Source organism: Muntiacus reevesi, chromosome 6, assembly GCF_963930625.1.
Source record: "Muntiacus reevesi chromosome 6, mMunRee1.1, whole genome shotgun sequence".
NCBI lineage: Eukaryota > Metazoa > Chordata > Mammalia > Artiodactyla > Cervidae > Muntiacus > Muntiacus reevesi.
This window is the reverse complement of record NC_089254.1, coordinates 39979459-40002020: the sequence shown is the minus strand read 5'-3', so window position 1 is coordinate 40002020 and position 22562 is coordinate 39979459. Positions and strand designations below refer to the sequence as shown.

The 22562-nt window shown below is 35.4% G+C and overlaps 1 protein-coding gene across 5 annotated transcripts in view; it reads right to left on the bottom strand.

Annotated features, from left to right (window-relative positions):
• MAGI2 (membrane associated guanylate kinase, WW and PDZ domain containing 2) overlaps positions 1-22562 on the bottom strand; it is a 1418773-nt gene that overhangs the window by 992384 nt on the left and 403827 nt on the right. For all 5 annotated transcript variants that reach the window (XM_065939768.1, XM_065939769.1, XM_065939770.1 and 2 more), the window contains exon 2: positions 11022-11138. In XM_065939768.1, the coding sequence (XP_065795840.1) occupies positions 11022-11138 (117 nt within the window). The remainder of the gene's footprint in view (positions 1-11021; positions 11139-22562) is intronic.

Here is a 22562-nt window from a genome sequence, read left to right as displayed (position 1 = left end):
CTGAAAGCAATAAAAAGAAAATGAAACTTGGACAGAAGATAAGGTTGGCTTACCACTCATTGGCTTCTCAATAGTTTACAATGCTCAGTTGATACCAGATATTATCATGGGTATTATCCTGGATCCTCTGAGTCAGAATCTGGGCATTTACCCTGAAACCAGGGAAGATTGATGAACACATGTGGACCTCTCAATTTCATGTGTTCCTGGTGAAAGGATCAAACAAATTGTACCAAGTTGTGCCACCATGTACCAATGCTTAGCTCATTGGAGGATTCAGGATCTGAGAAGCCGTCACTGCACTGGGCTGCATGTGACAGCTAAATGAGTGGGTAACAGTTCTGCTGGGAAGAGAATGTAGCACTTCTCTTCAACAGGAGAAGGGCCATTTTCCCCATTAGAGTGTTATGAATGCCAAACTAAATAACCATGCTGTCTCTCTGTTCTGGTTACCTCCAGAACAATATCAACAATATCGCTGATGCTGAATAATAATCTGCTACTGACTTTGGTCTTTCTGGAGCCTTTAGAGGAATGACTAGTGGGGCTCCTGTACAATGGCTATGGGAATACTGTGTGATTTAAAGACCTTGTATAATGCACTATCTATTCTCAACATTTTTTCTGTCTTTATGGGAAACATCAGATTAAAAATGGAGATACACATCCAAGCAACCTTTTACATTCTTGGTTTCTCGAGATTTTTTCAGAACTGTATGGGATATCAGAGTCATAGGAGTTAACATAATACATCCCATAAATGGTGTGTATTCTTGGTGTGAGAAAGACCTAGACACTTGGATTCCTTGTTACTCACTTAGTAGCTGTGATCTGGTCTGAAAAATGGGAACCATAATACATTACTCTGAGGACTGCAAAATTAACAACATAATTAAAGTCCTTGTATGTGGATATCTGGTAAATGTTAATTCATTCTTTTCTCCTCACTCAATCCCTTGTCACCCTCATACTGGTTTGAAAAAAAAAATGCTTTTGTAAAATGCCAAGGTGAGACACTGGGAACGTTTATAAATACCTGCTTATAGAGTTCCATATAGTTAGAATTTTACATTTAGATTAGAATTCAGAGTATGAAACTGAGACAGAAGGTCTAGAAGTGCTTAGTTAAGTAAGGCTTTAGAAGCAAACTTCAGAAATTAATAAAAGTTTTTAGACAATCCATATTTGATCTCTCTATAACAAGGTAACAGTTTTAATTATGGGAATAACACACTTATCAATTAATTTTTCTGCCCATAAATACTTTACATTCTAATATTTCTGGAAATAATGTGCTAAGAAACCAATCTGATACTTGATTGATAAATGGCCGACCAAGAGATTAATGTCTAGTTGAAAAGAACTAACCTAAAGCTAGCCAATCAATAGGTGTTAATTTGAAAAGTTTCCTGATAAGTGTCCATATATATATTTTTTTAATTGTGGGAATTTCTTTCTATATTTATTTGGCAAAAAATATCTTTTCTACTGATGGAATTTTATTCATGCTCATCAGAGAACCTATCAGCCTGTGAAACTTCATTCTGCTCACTAGGTTGTTCGTCGATCTGCAGAGTTCTTTGTTTATTTTTCTACTCCAACACCATGACTGAACACCTTTGAAGTGCCCTTATATTGTTCATGTCTTCCTGGAGCTTCTGCTAGAGAGTTCTCTCATGCAGAGTGTGGGTTGGGAGCTAGATTCACCTGAGACAGAATTCCACTTCTTCCAGACTTACTAAATCACTGCTTAAACCTGGCACCTCAGTTTCTTCATATGTCTTCAAACATGGGATTAACATTTACTTTGTATGGATTCTTAGAAAATTCTAAGATAATGTATGAAAATTTTTTTGCACATAGGAAGTGCTTAGTAAAAGAACTGTTCTAACTGATGCTCATGGAGTCTCATACCTGGGGCTGGTCCTGATTAGGGAATCACCAACCATTCCCCCATTGGAAAATGCTAAGATGAATTCAAGACATGAAGTCATAGACTTCCTACAAATATTCAGTTTCTTTACTGATCAGTAGAGTTTTTTTTTTATTAGTTTCAAAAAATAAAAAAAAGAGGAAAAAGAGAATTAGAATTCTTACCAAAACTGGGAAAGGACAGATATGCATAGCTCGGTGTTAGCCCCTCAATTCAATATTTTTTTGAAGGACAAGGTAAGAATTATCATATATCCCTACAAGTTCATTGTGTTGAGCCGCAGATGAAGTTCTGTCTTCATTCCAACAGAACTTTTGCAGATATCTGTAACTTTGTATGCACAAAAAACAATATTCCTGAAAGCTAGCCTTTAAGTAGAAAAGGTAACAGAGCATGGAATAGATATTGTAAAACTAACTGGGAATTGATCCTATTCTAAATTTCTGACTTGCCTAAGAGAGGCAGAGTTTATGCCTATATTTTTAAATTAAATTGACTGCCAACCCTACATCAGTGTTACCTTTTAACTATTCTGTGTGAGAAACCTTACTGACTTGCCTACATTTTTAAATAGTGCTGCAAAGATTGCACTGAACACTAATTTAATCTCCCTTTAGCTAGATCTATTTGGATGTTCACCAAAGGCCATTCAACAGCATAAGTGACATTTATTAATGTTCAACATTAGAAGACATTATATCTCATGTTAAACATATTATCATAAAGATTACAATTACGTTTTCATAACAACACACCTAAAGCTTCAAAAGCCTTTATGTTACATGTCAAATCATTAGACATTTCAAAGGAAGAAAGTGATTTTAAAAGCTTTGCATTTCTCATTATGTTTATTTTCCCAACAACTTACTAGGACTACACCATATTTCAGAATTTCATGAATAATGAAGGCAGATTTCAAGGAACATCAGAGTTATGATGGCATCCTTAACTTAACATTCAAGGAAAAATCTGAAAATATATGCATGGTTGGTTTTATCCAGAACTGCACCTAATTTAAAACTCAGCTCTTTATTTTTCCCTGAAGTGTCTGCTGTATTTGATATATCTTTAGTTTCCATAAGCTGTTTACACCTGCTTAATATCGAGGGCATTACATACTCAGAATAATTTAAGCCAATGTGATGAACTGATTTGAATTATGATAAAGAAAAGTAAGCCAGCAGAAACAGAAAAGCACAGCATTTTAGAGCAGAAAGAACCATTAGAATTCATTCTCTTCCCTTATCTCTCTCTCTCCTTAGTCTCAAAGGTAAAGCCTATGCCAAGGTTCTATTGTCAGCGGCAGAGCCTAGTCTAGAACCAATGGCTCTCAATTCTTAGATGAATGCTCTTTCCATAGTGCCATGTTGCCAAATAGGTAAAGTAAAGGGCTATGTCTACTCATCATGCTCTAACAATTCTAAACTGTGATGTGCAAATGACTGACTATTGCACTAAACATAAGGATATCACAATTAGTATTCTATTTTCATTGTTCTTTTGGTTAATTAAGATTGCGTGCTGTACCACAACCTACAGCCTTAAAGTCCTGCAATAATATTAATGTCCACTGTCATCTGCTTATGGTTTTCCCTCAGCTACTATAATCATCCAAAGCCTATGTATTCATCAACCAATTTTGAAAACTTGGGTAGGTATGACCTGATAGACTCCTAATTCTTTCTGTTTAAAAAGAGCAGAGACATGCAAGGAAGTGTACCCCTAATTTATATCCAACTGGGCTACAACTCTGAAGTTTGCAGGGAGCAGATTCTGGGCTCCCTGGAAGGTGAGCTATTTTACACTGAAAGTAATGACTGACTGGCTTTTTTGAAGGTGGAAAAATGCTTTACACACTTATCTCCAATTTTTCCTTGAGCAGCTGCTGGAACCACTGAAGCCTAAGAATATACATACTATCTGCCATGGTCCACAAACCCAGATTTCCTATGGAAAACCTTCCTCTTATGAAGATAAAAGAGAAGTACAAAACAAAAGAGAAAAAGCCAAGAAGAAAGATTGGGCCATAACCACAAAAAGATGTGATCAAGTCAGGGTAAAGGGAATTATATGTGGTTTGGAAGATCAGTAACATTGTTCACTGCTGGTGTTTATTGCTTTTCTTTTGTGCCAGATATGTTCCTTTATTCTAAAGCTACTGCCCTGTAGTGTCAAATGGATAAATCAATACCATCCCTTTTAATATCCTCTGACTTTCCATTTTAAGCAACATTTTGAAGCCATTTCTCTCCTACAGTGTATTCCGTCAACCAAACCAATGAACGTTACTATGTGACCAGAAAAATGCATTTGTTTTGCTCAATGAAAAAAAAAAAAAGAAAGAAAATCTATGATATTTTCACATATATGACAAGAAACTAGATCTTACTATTCTCAGGGATAAGAGGGAGAGGGCAAATCTAATATAACTTTCTATAAAGCAACAATGCATTTTTAATAAATATACCAGGCAGGCATACATCTGAATGACTAGACACTTTGAAACATTTGCTACTGCTCAGAAGCTTTTGAATTTTTTTTCTTTTGACCTACATTTCCAGGGGAAGTTTATAAATCTCTCAAGAAATTTAGTTTCATTTATTTACAGATTTCCTTCTCTTTTGGCCCACAGGGCTAGTAATCATATTTATTCTCTAATACCCTTTTCTCAACACTTAGCACAAAATATAATTAGGCTATTTTAAAAAATCAAATACAAATTCATTTTCAAAGAACAAAAATCTGGAACTTGATTCTGAAATAATTGTGGAAGAACATGAGTCACATCCTAAAAACAATGTCAAAACAGAGATTCTAAATTGATGATTCTTATTTGAAACAATAAAGTTAAATTTGAAACAGATGTGTAATATACAGCTGTTGCAATATATTGGTTTAAAACACAGTTGGACCTTCTATTTCTGGTCCTATGCCCACATGTCTATCTACAGTTCAACTTACCACCCCAGCGTAGAGGCCTATATTGCTTAAAGATATTCTGAGTACTTAATTATGTTCCTGATTACCTTAAACTCAGAGAATTTCACTTTATTGTTAGAAGATGATTTTAGCTTTATGGTATTCCACAGATTGATTCCACTCTCACTTCTTACAATATGCTTAGAACCATACCTTCATGACACAAATTATGAGTAATTAGATTCATTCATGCCTACACAAATATTGCTTTGTTGAATAAGAGCACATATTTTCCACAAACTTTAAAATATGTATTTTTTGCTTAAGAATTAAAATAAATTTTCCCTATAAAGTATCCCCATGAAATTTCTGCCCTAATTCTAGACTTTTTAATAGATATGTGGTCACCTGCTTCTCTCCAATAGTTAACTCTGACCGCAGTCTTATATGAGATTGTATAATTAGGGCAAAGGGACATTGATTCTGCATAGCTATACCTTTCATTGTGCTGGTCTCTCTTAAAAGGAGAGAGACCCCTAACATTTAAGAGTCTGGTTCTATTTGTTTTTACACGAAAGATAATTTAGTATAACAGAGAATTTTTAAAAATATATTAGAAGCCTTACAATTTTATTCTCAAAAATGCTTCTTTTTAACATAGTTTAGTTATACTAACTTAAAATGCTTAAATATGTAGAAACATCATTGCATGTTACACTTCAATCAGCTCTTCCATAAAAGTAATTTCTTTCATATCTTAAACTTATGATTTTCATTTCATTTCCTTTTTATGGAAGAGTTTTAGACTTTTAGTTTTATTGATTTCTGTCTTTTATTTGGTTTATATACACTGATATTTCTTTTGGCTTCAGATAAATTTAAAATATTTCCTAATAAAACATATGACAAAGTGTGTTATTGGGAGAGAAATTTAATTTTAACTATCCTCCGTTTCATTTTGAAACTTCTAAAATTGGCTATTGAAGTCCCTTCCTCATGTCACCTGATATAAGGGAAAAAGTATTCACCATTCATATCTGTGTTCATACCTGCCTCAAAAATTAATTCACATATATAATAAATATTAAGGACAGAAAAAACAGAACTTCATCAATAAATGGAAATGATTATTTTTCTCATATTTAAAAAGCATAGTCAATTCAATCATGGTTGCTTAGATTCATTAACTACATGCAATCATTAGGCTCAGTAGAATATTAAAATAAACTCCATTTTTTAGTCTTTAAACATTTGAAAAATTTCCAATATTTTTTGTTTCAATTCCACTCATTTTTCTCATATACTTTTGAGTCTATAATACCCAAAGGACAATGCACGCTGCCTTAACAAGGTACACTTAACACTCAATTAAACAATTTCATCTAATCTCTAATGGGTGCTGCTAGCTTAGTGCTTCTGAAATTGTCTTTTCTATACTATCAAGGTAATAGAAGTCCCATTTGATGGATGTTCTAAATTCTTTAGAGTTCTTTATCTACATATATATGCATTTTTCTTGGTTAGGCTTTATCACATTCCAGATCACAACAGTTTTGTTTCATCATTATTTACTCATTTCTTGTAAAGTTCCATTACCTATAACCTATATAGCCTGAAATCTAATTGTCAAAAGTGTCATTTTTAGTATTCATTATTTAAAAACTAAAATTTTTTTTTTTTTAATTAGTTGGAGGCTAATTACTTCACAACATTCCAGTGGGTTTTGTCATACATTGACATGAATCAGCCATAGAGTTCACGTATTCCCCATCCCGATTCCCCCTCCCACCTCCCTCTCCACCCGATTCCTCTGGGTCCTCCCAGTGCACCAGGCCCGAGCACTTGTCTCATGCATCCCACCTGGGCTGGTGATCTGTTTCACTATAGATAATATACATGCTGTTCTTTCAAAACATCCCACCCTAACCTTCTCCCACAGAGTTCAAAAGTCTGTTCTGTACTTCTGTGTCTCTTTTTCTGTTTTGCATATAGGGTTATCGTTACCATCTTTCTAAATTCCATATATATGTGTTAGTATACTGTAATGTTCTTTATCTTTCTGGCTTACTTCACTCTGTATAATGGGCTCCAGTTTCATCCATCTCATTAGAACTGATTCAAATGAATTCTCTTTAATGGCTGAGTAATATTCCATGGTGTATATGTAACACAGCTTCCTTATCCATTCATCTGCTGATGGGCATCTAGGTTGCTTCCATGTCCTGGCTATTATAAACAGTGCTGCGATGAACGTTGGGGTGCACGTGTCTCTTTCAGATCTGGTTTCCTCAGTGTGTATGCCCAGAAGTGGGATTGCTGGGTCATATGGCAGTTCTATTTCCAGAAAAACTAAAATTTAAGTTTCACTTTAGGACACCAGTATACCCTTAAGATGTGTACCGCCCCCCAATAAATTGTACAGTTAGCTAAATACATAAATACTAAATCTAAGTATTAAATAATAACTAAATACATAAGTACATTTAGGTACAAAGTTAGGTCTTTAATAGATATGAATCAGGTGGCTGGCTTTTATTCTACAAAAAATATAGAGTCAGTTCCTAAGGATCTTTTCTATGTAATTCAATTTGAAAGAATGATGAACTGATCTCATGAAAGTGTGTGTGTGTGTGTGTGTGTGTATGTATGTGTGTGGCTCAGTCATGTCTGGCTCTTTGCAACCTATAGACTGTAACCCACCAGGCTATTCTGTTCATGGGATTCTTCAGGCAAGAATACTAGAGTGGGTGGCCATTCCCTTCCCCAAAGGATCTTCCCAACCCAGGGATCGAACCTAGATGTCCCACACTGCAGGCAGATTCTTTACCATCTGAGACACCAGGGAAGATCCTAAAAAAATTGCACAGTTAGCAACTAAATATATAAGTACATTTGGGTACAAGGTTAGGTCTTTAATAGATAGAATCAAATGACTGGCTTTTATTCTACAGAAAATATACAGTCAGTTCCTAAGGATCTTTTCTACATAATTCAATTTAGAAGATGATCAACTGATCTCATGAGCGTGTGTGTGTGTGTACTCGTGTATGTGTGGGCCTGTGAGTGTAAGTAAGCACTCAGGTTCACTGTATGCCGAACACTCTTATCTCTGTAATCAAGTCCTGCCTTCCATGCCTAGAGACACAGATTTAAAACATATATTTTAAGAAATTATGTTCAGAGATAAAGTTCTGGGAAGACAAAATAAAAATGATAAATGCAGTCAACCCTTGTTTATGGGACAGAGAACAGACTGATGGAATTTTATATTATATGCCTCAATAATTAAGACCCAGTAGAGAGTTAGACTGACAACTTCTCTCCCATGTTTAAATCAGAAATAAGATAGTAGCCAGGTCCAGGTGTCCTTCAGAAGGAGGTAAAGAAGCTAAACTGTTCACAATAAGATTTGGACAAGTACATTTGTGTGCATAGAAAGGATGAAGTCTCTGTAGCCCTCACCCCAGACTCTCTTACTCACTAGGCACCAAGGAAATACAGCTCCAAGACTTTGCTCGTTTCTTACTAGTTGTAGTTGGTGATGGCGGAGTAATGTGGTGGTAGTAAACAAAATTACTGAGTCTCACCTTATAAAAAGTTAAACCACCCAAACATAGTTAGAAGTTAATAATTTTGTTTCCATGACCTTTCCTGTTAGTAAATTAAACAAGAGGTGTCATATTAATGAACACATGAATAAAGGCAGAGACAAGCTCCACAGTAACATGTGCTCCTATTACGGTTCTGGATACATGAAAACCAATGAGAATGATTTGACCCAAAGAATATGTAACAAATGTCACTCCATACTCAAACTCAATAGACATATTGGATGCATGCATAAATTCCTAAACAACAGCTGAATTTTTCACACTACTGACACATCTTTGCTGCATACTCTTTGTAAATATCTGAACATTTCATTAAAATATATACTGAGTGAAGCTGGTAGATTGTCCAGATCCAGTTCATCAGTGTAAAGTAATCATAGATAATATAAATCAGAATCACATCTGTCTTAGATGCTTTTTTTTCACTTTTATGCTAAGTTAAGAGCATTGTTAGTGAATGGTATTACTGGATATTAGGAGTACTGGCTACAAATCCAAATTGTTCTATCAGTATATTCAGATTCATTAAGTTTCTAATCATCTCCTTTATAGGAGCTATTCAAGGATTTCTAATTGAATTTATGACATTGTACAAAAATCATATCACAAACCCCTTTATGTTTACTCATATAAGCCTTGTTATTTTACTCCTATATTTATTTTTCCAACATAGTATTTCTTGGGTACTCTAAAGAGAGATGACTTACTTAAGAAGTTAATGAATTAATGCAAAACTTACTTCTATTATCTTCATATTTAATTACAAGTTCTTATTTATGTGATTACCTTAGCAAGGACTACAAGTATTGTTGAATGTCAGCCTCTTATCTATCCTTCCAAGCTTTTAAATATAATAAAGTACCTGGATTCTTTATTCAGTATTTCAGATCTCCTTTCTTTCATGTCACAGAAGATAAATTCACATGTCTGTACTGACAACATCACAGCTTTGAAAACGCATCCATTCGTTTCCTTATAAATAGTTCAGTCACTTACTTTAATCTATCTTCCTCTGCCCATCACTCTAATGTCAAACTTACAGACTTAAGAATGCACTTTTCTCTACGCCTAGTTTTAAAGCAAGAGTCCAAAAATCTATTCATTTAACTAACACACACTGACAGAAGTAGCATTTGGACTGACAGGATGTCAATCGATAAGGATTCGCATCTAGGAATATCTGATAGTGGTGCCATGACATTTTTGTTTTGATGAGCATTTAGTACTAACAGCGGCAAGGGTCTACCCTTCCTAAGATGTGTGTAGGCTAAATGGATGCTGAATTATCCATTTTACTTCTTTGTGTGTTTTCATTTTTTCAGTATAGTCATCCTTAATCCATACCTTCTACATAGTTCTGGTAATTCAGAATTCTGAATTCTGGGTAATTCAATCCCAGAAACTATATATATGGTTTATTTGTTTCATCTATTCCAGCCAAGTTTTTCTTTCTTTAATATCAACCTTCCAGAGACCCCATCTTTGAGTTTATTACAGTTTAAAACAAAACTAAAACAAAAGGAGGACTTCCCTGGTGAGTGAGTGGTAAATAATCTGCCTACTAATGCAGTAGACTCAGATCCAAACTCTGGGCCAGGAAGGTCCCCTGGAGAAGGAAGTGGCAACTCATCACTCCAGTATTCTTGCCTGGGAAATCCCATGGGCAGGGAAGCATGGTGGGCTACAGTCCATGGGATTACAAAGAGTTGGATAAGACTTAGCAACTTAACAACAAAAACTAAACAAAAGAAAGAACATACATAACACCCGCAGATCAGAGTTTCCAGAGAGACTGGAAAATTTCCAAAGGTCATAGACTCTACCTTGAAAGAAACTGACTTTGATACCTATTTATAACCTAGTATCTGGCTTGAAAAGTCCTTGAGTTGTCCTAAAGTAAACAGAAGATTATCAAATTAACTGAAGCAGGTACTAAAAAGTTGATTTGTAAAGTTTATCATTTTACCAATTCCTCTCTTTTGAAGTAGCACCTGCTCATAATCAGGGATTGTTGTGAATTTCTATAGGCTATGTACAAGACATTTCTGCCCAACACTCTATGTCATCACTTTCTCAGAGTTACAGAACATTTTTTACTTTCTGATGCATAATTTCCTTTTAACTTGTAAGACCTCTCTGCTGCAAACTGGTGAGGATATTGGCAGTTACTGTGTAGATTCTAGCTATAAAAAGTTTGTTCAGCTAATGAATTGAATTTGCATTCTTTGTCTCCCTGTGTGGAGTTCTACCCAAAACATTAAAATCATCAACATCATGGACTAGAACTAATATTTCTCAATATCAACTTGAGAAGTAAGTTAGGTTTTATAGCTTGAAAATCACTAATCTTTTCTGGATCTGACATCATGATAAATCACAAAACTGCAGTTATAAGCTTTTGCATTTATAACTTCCATATCTCAAATAAATTGCCTGTTCCAAAAGTTTATCATTTAAAAAATCAGTGAAATTTAACTTTTCTTTTAAATTAAACAATAAATATATAACTGAACATTTATCTGTTACTATAGTAAAAAATAACACTGCCTATTACTCACATGGCACTGTGCGGAGGTAGAGGTTGTCACGAATGATTTGCTGAAGTTCATGGTCCACAGAACCCTTCTGAAATCGTAAGTTGAGGTAGTGACGAAGATCCTTATCAACAATTCCTCCTAGAATGATACAATTGGAAAATAAGTATGTAATTTGATTCTGTCATAAACATACTCAGGAACTCATTTAAAACTTGCATTATCTCACATTGCTCTTTTGACCTTCTGAAACATTTATCACCCATACTAATAAAGGATAACATTTACTAAGATAATAATTATCCACCAAGTCAGTGCTCAGTGTTTTACATGCACTCTTTCATTTTCATTTAGAATGAAGTCTGTATTACAGCAAAAGACACATATCACTCTTGAACTGAATATATACGAAATGGCATAGTATATCTCATCGCATGGCTAAAAAGATCTTTTTGTTTTTTTTAAACTTCCCACATTCCCTTTCCCCCAGTCATTTCCTTTCCAGTCTTTCTGTTTATACATTTGACTACTCTACGTAACTTATACAAGAGAAATCTATGCTATTTGCCCTTTCGATACTGGCTTGTTTCACTCAGTATGTCTTCAAGTTTTGAAAAGATTTTTAAGTTATTTAAAGTTACTCTGGATTTGGATAAGTAGGGTGATATAAAAAGTTAAAAAAAAGAATTACACCAATATTAATATTTTACTATCTTTATAAAATGAGTAGAAGTAATACATCAATTGTATAAAATATGAACAGATGATTTTTAACTATAATGTTTGAAATATTTTAAGTATTTTTAGAGTTTATTATTAGTATAGAAGTAATTTTGAGTATCAGTTCAGTTCATTTCAGTGACTCAGTCGTGTCCGACTCTTTGCGACCCCATGAACCGCAGCATGCCAGGCCTCCCTGTCCATCACCAATTCCTGGAGTTTACTAAAACCCATGTCCATTGAGTCGGTGATGCCATCCAACCATCTCATCCTCCGTCATCCCCTTCTCCTCCTTTCCCTCAATCTTTCCCAGCATCAGGATCTTTTCAAATGAGTCAGCTCTTTGCATCAGGTGGCCAAAGTATTGGAGTTTCAGCTTCAACATCAGTCCTTCCAATGAACACCCAGGACGGATCTCCTTTAGGATGGACTGGTTGGATCTCCTTGCATCAAACAAGCTGGGCTTTAGGTAAGGCACCAATACTGTGAATTTATCATAGATTATTTTCATGTTTAAAAATAATTATGTTAAATTATGAAGACTTATCTAATGAAAGCTTTTGTTTTTCTAATACTTGGAAGAATGAATTATAAATAAAAATATCTGTAAAATATAAATACAAATTTCTAAAACCCTGATCTTTTCAAACATATTAGGGTAATTTAGCCAAGACAAAAAATTAAAGGCAGAGGAAATAGGAATCTGTGATAGAAGGAAATGGCAACCCATGCCTTTACTGGGAAATTCCAAGGACAGAGGTGTCTAGTGGGCTACAGTTCATGGGGTTGCAAAAGTTGCACATGACTTGGTGACCAAGCCACCACCTTCATAACAGTTACAAAAATCACATTCTCTTCAATTCCTTTTAATCTCAAAATTACAATTCACTAACAATCTCTTTGCACCACCATGACCACATAAAAAAAATCACGTGAGTGTGCATATATGCAACACAAACACCTTTTACACAAACAGTAAATATACTTGAAAACTATATATTTCTACATTTCTGAAGTTTTCAAATGTATTGTTTCAGTTGCCTCTTAACTGCTGGTACAGTCTGAGCAAGATGCCATACAAAATAGTATTTTTAACTGAACTATCAAAATTTCTACTCTTCAGTGTTTCTCATATATTTGTCAGTAATCTCAATTTATTTTTCTACCCAATATGATAGCAGAAAACAAATGATAGGAAAACTTATTGCTTATAGAATGCACACAAATATTACATCCAGAACACTTGCACATATTATTTTCCAAATTCAAAATCATTTTTTTTTCAATCAAAACAGTGGAGCAATCAGAAATGAATAACTGGAAACCACCATCACAATATTGATCATCTATTGTTTATATCTCCAAATGTCCTGCATTTCCATAGGTCTTGGACTTACTGATATCACACTGAATTAATTAAAACAAGATATTCTAAAATTCTGTTTTCCTTCCTTGGTCTTTCATAGTCAGAAGAACATATTTACCCTTGCTACTTCAATACAGCTGTTGAGCAATCACCATTATTGACTCTTCTCAATTCTCTTCTGCCTAGTTATGAGTCTAGAGGTCTTTCAGCAACTGTACTTCTCTTTTCTTTTCTTTCTGTCTAATATGTGTGGGGCATTGGGAAAGACCCTGATGCTGGGAAATACTGAAGGTGGGAGGAAAAGGGAATGACAGAGGATGAGATGGTTGGATGGCATCACCGACTCAACAGACATGTTTGAGTAAACTCTGGGTGTTGGTGATGGACAGGGAGGCCTGGCACACTGCAGTCCATGGGGTCGCAAAGAGTTGGACACAACTGAGTGATGAACTGAGTTGAATATGTGGGGCATGTAAAGTGATGAGATCCTTTCTGATAGCCTGAGAGAATGCTAACTATAGAACAACAGATGTAGTCTGTCCACTAAAGTAGGCTAGAATCATTCGCCTAATATAACATGGACAAGCTCACATTTTGTAGTCCAAGATGAGTCTTGGCTCCTGAAAATATATTATCAATTTAAACCAGTTCTTCTACTACAAAAATACCACATTAGTAGTCACAACTGAAGAATCTCTTGATTAAGGTGAAAGACCACAGTGAAAAGGCTGGCTTAAAACTAAACATTCAAAAAACTATGATCATGGACTCCAGCCCCATTACTTTATGGTAAATAGATGGGGAAACAATGGAAACAGTGAAAGACTTTATTTTCTTGGGCTCCAAACTCCCTGCGGATGGTAACTGCAGTCATGAAATTAAAAGACACATGCACCTTGAAAGAAAAGCTATGACAAACCTAGCAGCGCATTGAAAAGCAGAGACATCACTTTTCCAACAAAGGTCAGTATAGTCAAAGCTATGATTTTTCCAATAGTAATGTACAGATGTGAGAGTTGGACCATAAAGAAGGGTGAGCACTGAAGAATTGATGCTTTTGAACTTTGGTGCTAGAGTTCTAGCACTCTTGTGAGTCCCTTGGACAGCAAGGATATCAAACCATTCAATCTTAAAGGAAATAAACCCTGACTATTCATTGGAAGGACTGATGCTGAAGCTTCAAGACTTTGGTCACCTGATAGGAAGAGCCAACTTATTGGAAAAGACACTGATGCTGGGAAAGATTGAGAGCAGGAGGAGAAGGGGGCAACAGTGGATGAGATGGTTGCATGTCATCACCACCTCAATGGATATGAGTTTGAGCAAACTCTGGGAGATAGTGAAGGACAGGGAAGCCTGGTATGCTGCAGTCTATGGGGTCACAAAGAGTCAGACCCAACTGAGCAACTGAACAACAAGTTGTCTCAAAGGTTTACTTACCTAAGAAAACAACAACAAAAATAGTTGTCTAATCATTCAGGGACTGGCTGTATCTTTTTTTCCATGAAAAAACCTGCAGAAGTTTCTGAGAATTAATATAAATTTTCTTCCATTAACTAAAATGAATTTTCACATTTGTTTTGGAAGGTCTATCTTGGCCTCATATTTCACTAATACTTTATCATCCTTCACAATTTATCATAGCATCTTTCAGATAAGGCAATTTTATTAGTATTTACCCACTATCCTTATTATGAAAAATTCTGCTGGTTGCCTACCATATATTTTCTCTATTCTTTTCTATTTAGAGCCTTTTTAGTTTCAGGCCTATAACATGGATTTCAGACCCAGGGCATGGATCATGGTTGTTTGAAACCATCATACGGTCTGGTTCCCCACCTCCTCAGCTGCCCTTGCAACTTCCAGCATCTCTGTCCTGGCCATTGAGACCTAACACAGAAGGAGGGGGTTTCTTTATTCATTAAACTAAAATTTATATCTGATATCAAGACCCTTTGCATCCAGTCCATTTTGGCTAGACTGGGTATTCCTGTTTGGGACTTCCATAGACTCTTCACTCTCTGCTAGACTTGATATTCTGATAACAAACCACAAAGAGAGCTGGACAAGGGAAAAATCCAACATGCTAAGGATATTGTAGTAAAAGTTAGAAACAGCCTGGGTCTTTAATGGCTTCACTGAGCTAAAATATCAGCAACTACATAGCTTAGAATATTGTGTTATAAGAGAAAAAGTAAATACTCATTTCTTAAAACTATTATGGTTTTGGTTATCTGCAATTATACATGATCCCAATCAATAAATTGCATGACTAGAAAAGTTCTGTGTACATATGTATACATAAAATACATACACTTTTAAAGACATCTTTTTATTAATTAGACATTTCAATTAAAGAAGGATTAAGCAACAGATATTGGGCAATGTCTGAGTTGAAAAATAGAGCCTGTATCTTAAGAGTATCTGATTTTAGGTATATAAGCAAACATTTTAAAGCAAACTAAAAAATAGAGTGCCATATACTGATTTTTAAGAAATGTTATATATAATGAAAATAAAAAATAATCTGCTATCTTATTCGCCCCAGATATAATTTTTGCTTTTATTATTATCATTTTTAGAGTTTCTGTTTTTTGTCATTTGTTAGTAATGACAAATGACCCAGACCTGATCTGACCTACCTAGATCTGGTAGCTTATAGAATACCTGCATCAATCATTCTGTTAGCATAGCACTGTCAAGCTCACCATACCATTGCATGCTCTAGCCATTTTACTCTTCTCTTCAAAAAAAATTCAGTGGTTCTTGCTTATGATTATATTTGAATAATTATTGAGTTATTTCACTTAACTGAAAATTATTGCATTTTACAAAATAAAATAATAGATTGAAATATATACTACCTTCTCAAATTACATATTTGTCAGTAAGACATCTGGGGAAAATATGAATCCTATGATTCTGCTTCTAAAGAACATGTACCTAATTCTCATAATCTACAGTCTGAAGACAAAACTTCTTAGCCCAAAGCAGTCAGGTATTTTCTCAGCAGAGCCCAGACAAGCTTTTCAATCTGATATCAATGTATGACCTAGGAAGAACCCTTAGGAAATAACTTAATCCAAATTCTTCATATTGCAAATAAAGAAAGTGAAGCTCCCACAAATTATTTGGCACTGGGTTCAGAGCAAAGATGGGGTAGGGAGTGGGAGAAGAATCAAGGAGCAATTCCAGTGGATTATTTGAGGAGAAAACTCTAAATGTTACAACTTGAAAATGGCATGCATCTCACAGTTCCTACACTTTTCAGAAATGTCCCCAGTACAACCGCTCTGTTCCCTCCACTACTTGAATGCCCAGATAGGGGGAGCAAAGGAAGATCAGCAACTTAGCTCAAATGGACAAAAACTCCTTGGCATATTCCTTAAGAAAAACTGCTTGATAATATATATGTTTCGATGCTGTTCTCTTGAAACATCCCACCCTCGCCTTCTAACACAGAGTCCAAAAGTCTGTTCTGTACATCTGTGTCTCTTTTTCTGTTTTGCATATAGGGTTATCGTTACCATCTTTCTAAATTTCATATATATGTGTTAGTATACTGTATTGGTCTTTATCTTTCTGGCTTACTTCACTCTGTATAATGGGCTCCAGTTATCAAGGGTAAAACAGATCATCAGCCCAGGTTAGATGCCTGAGACAAGTGCTCGGGCGTGGTGCACTGGGAAGACCCAGAGGGATCGGGTGGAGAGGGAGGTGGGAGGGGGGATCGGGATGGGGAACACATGTAAATCCATGGCTGATTCATGTCAATGTATGACAAAAACCACTACAATATTGTAAAGTAACTGGCCTCCAACTAATAAAAATAAATGGAAAAAAATAAAAGAAAAGAAAGAAAACTGCTTGTTCTAGTCATGTAGCAGTCTTCTTAAGGTTGAAGAAGAAATACACCAGGCTCTATAATACTTGTGCCAAGAGTCTGACTGCTAATAGCTGGCAAGAGTAGCCCCATTACTCATTTGTGGGCAGGATGGTTGACTCAAATTTTCCTGTCCCTTGAGTCAAATGCTTCTCAAATCAATATGCACCTTAAAATTTTGTAAACTAGGGAGAGTAATTCACTGATTGGGACAAGTGCTGTGTGTGTATGAAGAAGAAGGTGGAGATGACTGGCAAGTAAGAAGGTGGAGACAACCGGCAAGTCAAAATCTGGTTCATTCTGTCATTTATTCATCCTGTGCTTCAGCCAAATGAGCCTATTCTAACATTCTACTGACCTTATATTTCCTTCTCTATAACTCATTTTTTTCCTTTACACTCCATAAAATCCTGAAGTGGGCATTTGATTTTTCTTTGCACGTTTGTACTTTTGAAAGAATTGATGCTTTCAAATGGTTGTGCTGGAGAAGACTCTTGATAGTTCTTTGGACTACAAGGAGATCAAACCAGTCAATCCTAAAAGAAATCAACCCTGAATATTCATTGGAAGGACTGATGCTGAAGTTGAAGCCCTGATACTGTGACCAACTGACACGAAGATCCACCTCATTGGAAAAGACCCTGAAGCTGGGAAAGACTGAAGACAAAAGAGGGAGGGAGCAGCAGAGGATGACATGGCAAGTTAGTATCACTGACTCAGTGGACATGAATTTGAGCAAACTCTAGGAGATAGTGGAGGACAGAGGAGCCTGGGGTGCTATAGTCCAAAGGGTCACAAAGACTCGGACATGACTTAACAACTGAACAACAGAAATGTTTTTGCTTTATCTTTATAATACCTTCTTTGGTAACAGCACCCTAATTTCACTTTTCAAGTTATGTATCTCTCAAATTATGTATAATGTAGTTAGACCTGGATTCACTTTTCCCTGTTCTCTCTTATCCAATTAAAGTTTCTTTTCTAGAAGTTGTCTTCTAAACTTTGTTTATTTATTCTTACTTATTTGGCTGTTCCAGGTTTTAGCTGCAGTACATGGGATATTTAGTTGCAGCATGCAAAATCTCAGTTGCAGCATGTGGGCTCTAGCTCCCTGACCAAAGATTGAACCCACGTCCCCTGTATTGAAAGCATGGAGTCTTAGCCACTGGACCATCAGGGAAGTCCCTAGAAGTTGTCTTTATAAGTGGAGTTAGACAGGGATATGAATGCAAATGAATACATCCTGAAAGCAGCACCTTGAAAAGTCTACCCATCACTTCTGCTTCCAGAACATACAGAAGCCCCTTTCCTACGCTTTTCTAGTCAATTTCTCCCACTTCCCCTTTATTGTTTTCTATGAAAGAAACATTATGAATAAGAAAGCCTTCCCTTTGATATTACCAATTTAATTCATATTCATTCTTCAGCTTAAAATTATCCTCGCCTTGGCATTCCTTGTGATCTTTTGGCCAGAAATCTTCTTTGTTTTTTGAACTTCCATATCCTGGTCCCCTTTCTTAAACAACTTGTACATTCTAACAGACCATACAGTAACTAGCGGATCTGCTTTAAGTTATATATTAAACTCTAAGCTTGCTTGGACAGGGAATTTCCTAATTATTTGAGGTCTTCTCCTCTCTCCTACTTCAGTCTCTAAAGCAGTGCCTTCTTAATATATGAGACCCGGAACTGTTTGCTGAATAAATAAGTCACAAAGGCTATAGTGGACAGAATGCTAGATTAGAGAGCTGGAAGCTGAGTTTTAACTACCACCGCAACACTTACTCATTGAGTGGTCTTGTACAAAACCTTTAATTATTTCTGGGTCTCATTATTCGTATCTATAAAAGGTGGGTCAGTTTTTACTGCTAAAACAGAATACAATTAGACTGGGTGATTTAAACAACAAATATCTATTTCTCACAGTTCTGGAACCCAAGAAGTCCATGATCAAAGAACTGGTGGGTTGAGAGTCTGCTGAGGGTATGCTTCCTGGTCTGCAGATGGCCCACTTCTCCCTGTATCCTCTTACCACTAAGAGAGAAACCAGCTCTCTAGTGTTTATTCTTATGTGGGTACATATTTCATTCATAAGAGGTCCACCTTCGTGAACTAATTACTTTGCAAAGTCCCAATCTTTCACGATGAGAGCTTAGGATTTTGACCTTTGTAAGAGACACAAACATTCTACCAAAACAATATTTATAGAACCAAATAAAGTTTCTGCTAGACCTAACTTCTATATTTTCATAGGCTATTTACTAAATATTTCTTATATTTTGGGTTTTGGGGGGGCAATCAACAAAATTATTTTATTTGTTAGTATAATTACAGATAACTATAGTCCATTAGAAATAAAGGCATAGAAAACACGGCAGCATTATTTATAATTGCCAAGATATGGATGCAACCTAAGTATCCACCAACATATGAATGAATAAAGAAGATGTGGTGTGGAGTGGTGTGGTGTGGTGTGGCATCTGTGTGTGTAAAAAATGTAATACTGTGTGCTGTGCTGTGGTTAGTTGCTCAGTTGTGTCCAACTCTCTGTGACACCAGAAACTATAGCCCGCCAGGCTCCTCTGTCCATGGGAATACTCCAGGCAGGAGTATTGGAGTGTGTTGCCATGCCCTCCTCAAGCAGATTTTCCCAACCCAGGTCTCACACATTGCAGACAAACTCTTTACCATTTGAGCCACCAGGGAAGTCCCAAATATAACACTATTCAGCCATAAAAAAGAATGAAATTTTGCCATTTGCAGCTACATGACTGAAGGTGGAGATCATTATAGTAAGTGAAATACGTAAGGCAGAAAAAGACAAATACTTATAACATCATTTTTATGTGGAATCTAAAAAATGCATCAAACTAATGATTATAACAAAAAAGAAGCAGATTCAAAGATATAGAGAACAAACCAGTGGTTCCTAGTGGGAAGAAGGAAATGAAGAGGGGCAATACAGTGGTATAGGATTAAGCAGTACACACTATTAGATATAAAACAAACCACAAGGATATATTGTACAGCATAGGGAATATAGGCAATATTTTATAATAACTATATATGGAATACAATCTTTAAAAGTTGTGGATAACTCTATGCTTATAACATATAATATGAAATATCAAGTATACTTCAATTTTCAAAAAAAGAGAAAAAGGATAACCCCAATGGATAATCTCCATTTGACATTTTTTAAAAATCATCTGAATTGTCTAGGAAGCTAAGATCATCAACAGAAAATTGATTTCACATGTTGTCATTGTCAAAAGAGTAGTAAAATAATCAAGTAAAGCAGTCTCTAAGGAATTGGAAGAAGGGGAAAAAAATCTATCCATTTGCCTCAGGATATGTCTGTTCACGAGTGACTGCAAGTTTATTTTATGTTATTAGATGGTGAGGAGGTTGAGGAGAAAGAAAAGTACAGGGTTTTGTTGCTATGTTCCTTTTTCAGGAATAGTTTCAGTTGACTCATCTCGAAAATGAATAAATAAATCACAGGAAGTTGATCAGTTCTTTTAAGATCCACAGCCACACAGCAAGTGACAGACATATTTAATCCAGTCTACTGGGGCAGGTTCCATCCCCTTTTTAGGTGAAAAATTGTGCTTTGGTTTCTGATGATCTAGAGATCCATCTCATTTTCAGGAGACTAGAGTTTTGTACACAATTACCAAATTTATTTGATCTATACTCATTTTTCAATAAATTATGAGCCAGTAAAGTCATTCTTCCCCTAATAATTCTCCTTTTCCTATTTTAAAGAGAAGCACAAATATAAGTCCCTTGATAACTCATTGCCAATGCCATGGTTAATTACTTTTCATAGTTGAAAACATTTAGGTATATGAAAATTTGTAACTCTTCCATGATTTATTCATAGTATTAGAGAGTTCAGTCAATCTTTTAATCATGATTTAATATCTTTGTGTGTTGTTTTCCTTCAAAATTTCAGTAGTATCACATATTTTGTATAAGAAATGAAAAAATAAAAGAGACAAAAATATATTAAACAGTTGCAGATCATTAGGAGATTCAAAACTAGAGAGAATAATTGGTATTTCAGAAAAAGTGAAAGAGAATTTTAAGTGGCTTATAATATTCTCCAGTTCTACTGAAAATGACTTTGTTTTTATCATTTCCTTCCCCCACTACTGTACAGATGGGATATTGAGTTTCATTTTTCATTATTACCCTCAGTCTCAAAGTAAATATTAGAGTTGTTCTTATAATTATGATTATACATTCCCATGGGGAAGAGAAAATGAATATTCACTCTTTTCCTGGCATTGTGCTAGGTGCTGTGCATGCATTACCCAAAATTTAACAATGAAGAAATGTAAAGGACAGGATATAGTTGAAAGAAAACTCAGGTGCATCTAAATTTTCTATAATATCTCAAGTTGGCTAGTTTCATCTAGGAACAGGGCATTGTCTACTGATTTTCTTGATTTGCCTAACCCATTTTTTTTTCTTTTAAAAAAATTTTTATTTTTAATTGGAACCTAATTGCTTTACAATGTTGTCTGTGTTGGTTTCTGCTGTACAACAATATGAATCAGCTATAAGTATACATATGTCTCCTTCGTGTTGAGCCTCCCTTCTACCCATCCCACTTCTCTAAATCATCACAGAGCACCAGGCTGAGCTCCCTGGGTTATATAGCAATTTTCCAGTAGCCATTTATTTTACACAAGGATAATGTATCTATTTCACAGCTACTTTTCACATACCTAGAGAATGGACTAGGGGACACCATGAGGGAAGGAGAGATTGGGATGAACTGAGAGAGTAGACTTGCGTAACTCTTGTATGTTATATGTTCTTTATAAAAGGCAAGATTCAACTAATAAAAAAGAAAAAAAAAGATAAGTGACCAAAAATGAATCTGACCTAAACTCAATTTATAAACCAGCAGTTATACCACTGTAAGTTACTAACAAAACATCTATTAGGATAGTTATGTGTGGGTTTGAAACCACTGAAGTTGAATAAACTCTGAAAGTGTTAGTTGCTCAGTTGTGGCCAACTCTTTGCGACCCCACAGGCAAAACAGGCCACCGGGCTCTTCTGTCCGTTCAGCTCTCCAGGTGAGAACACTGGTCGGCCGCCCTCCCTTCTGCAGGGGGTCTTTCCGACCCAGGGAATGAACCCAGGGCTTCTGTACTGCAGGCAGATTCTTCATCTGAGCCACCAGGGAAGCCCAAAGCTCTAAAGCTTCTACATAAAATTATTAAGGTAAAAAAAAGAAACTATTGTCCAATACATAAATTAACAGGCAGTTTACTTTTTAAAATTTAGGGTCTTAGTTTACTGTCCTTTAAACTTTATTTTAAAACTTAAGTATAATTTTTTTCAATGCAGTGATAAAATATCACAATTGTTTCATTCTTAGAAAATCCAAGTTAAGAATTTAGCCACATTAATTTTAAAAAATACAGAATAAACTCATACAAGGTACACATTCATTTATAATATAAAACTAAAAGGGAACATGTGAATAGTATTTTAAAAACTGAATATTTGATCCAATTAGCTTAATATTAGTAAGATATTATCTACAAGTTAACTAAAAATTAAATATAGTCATATA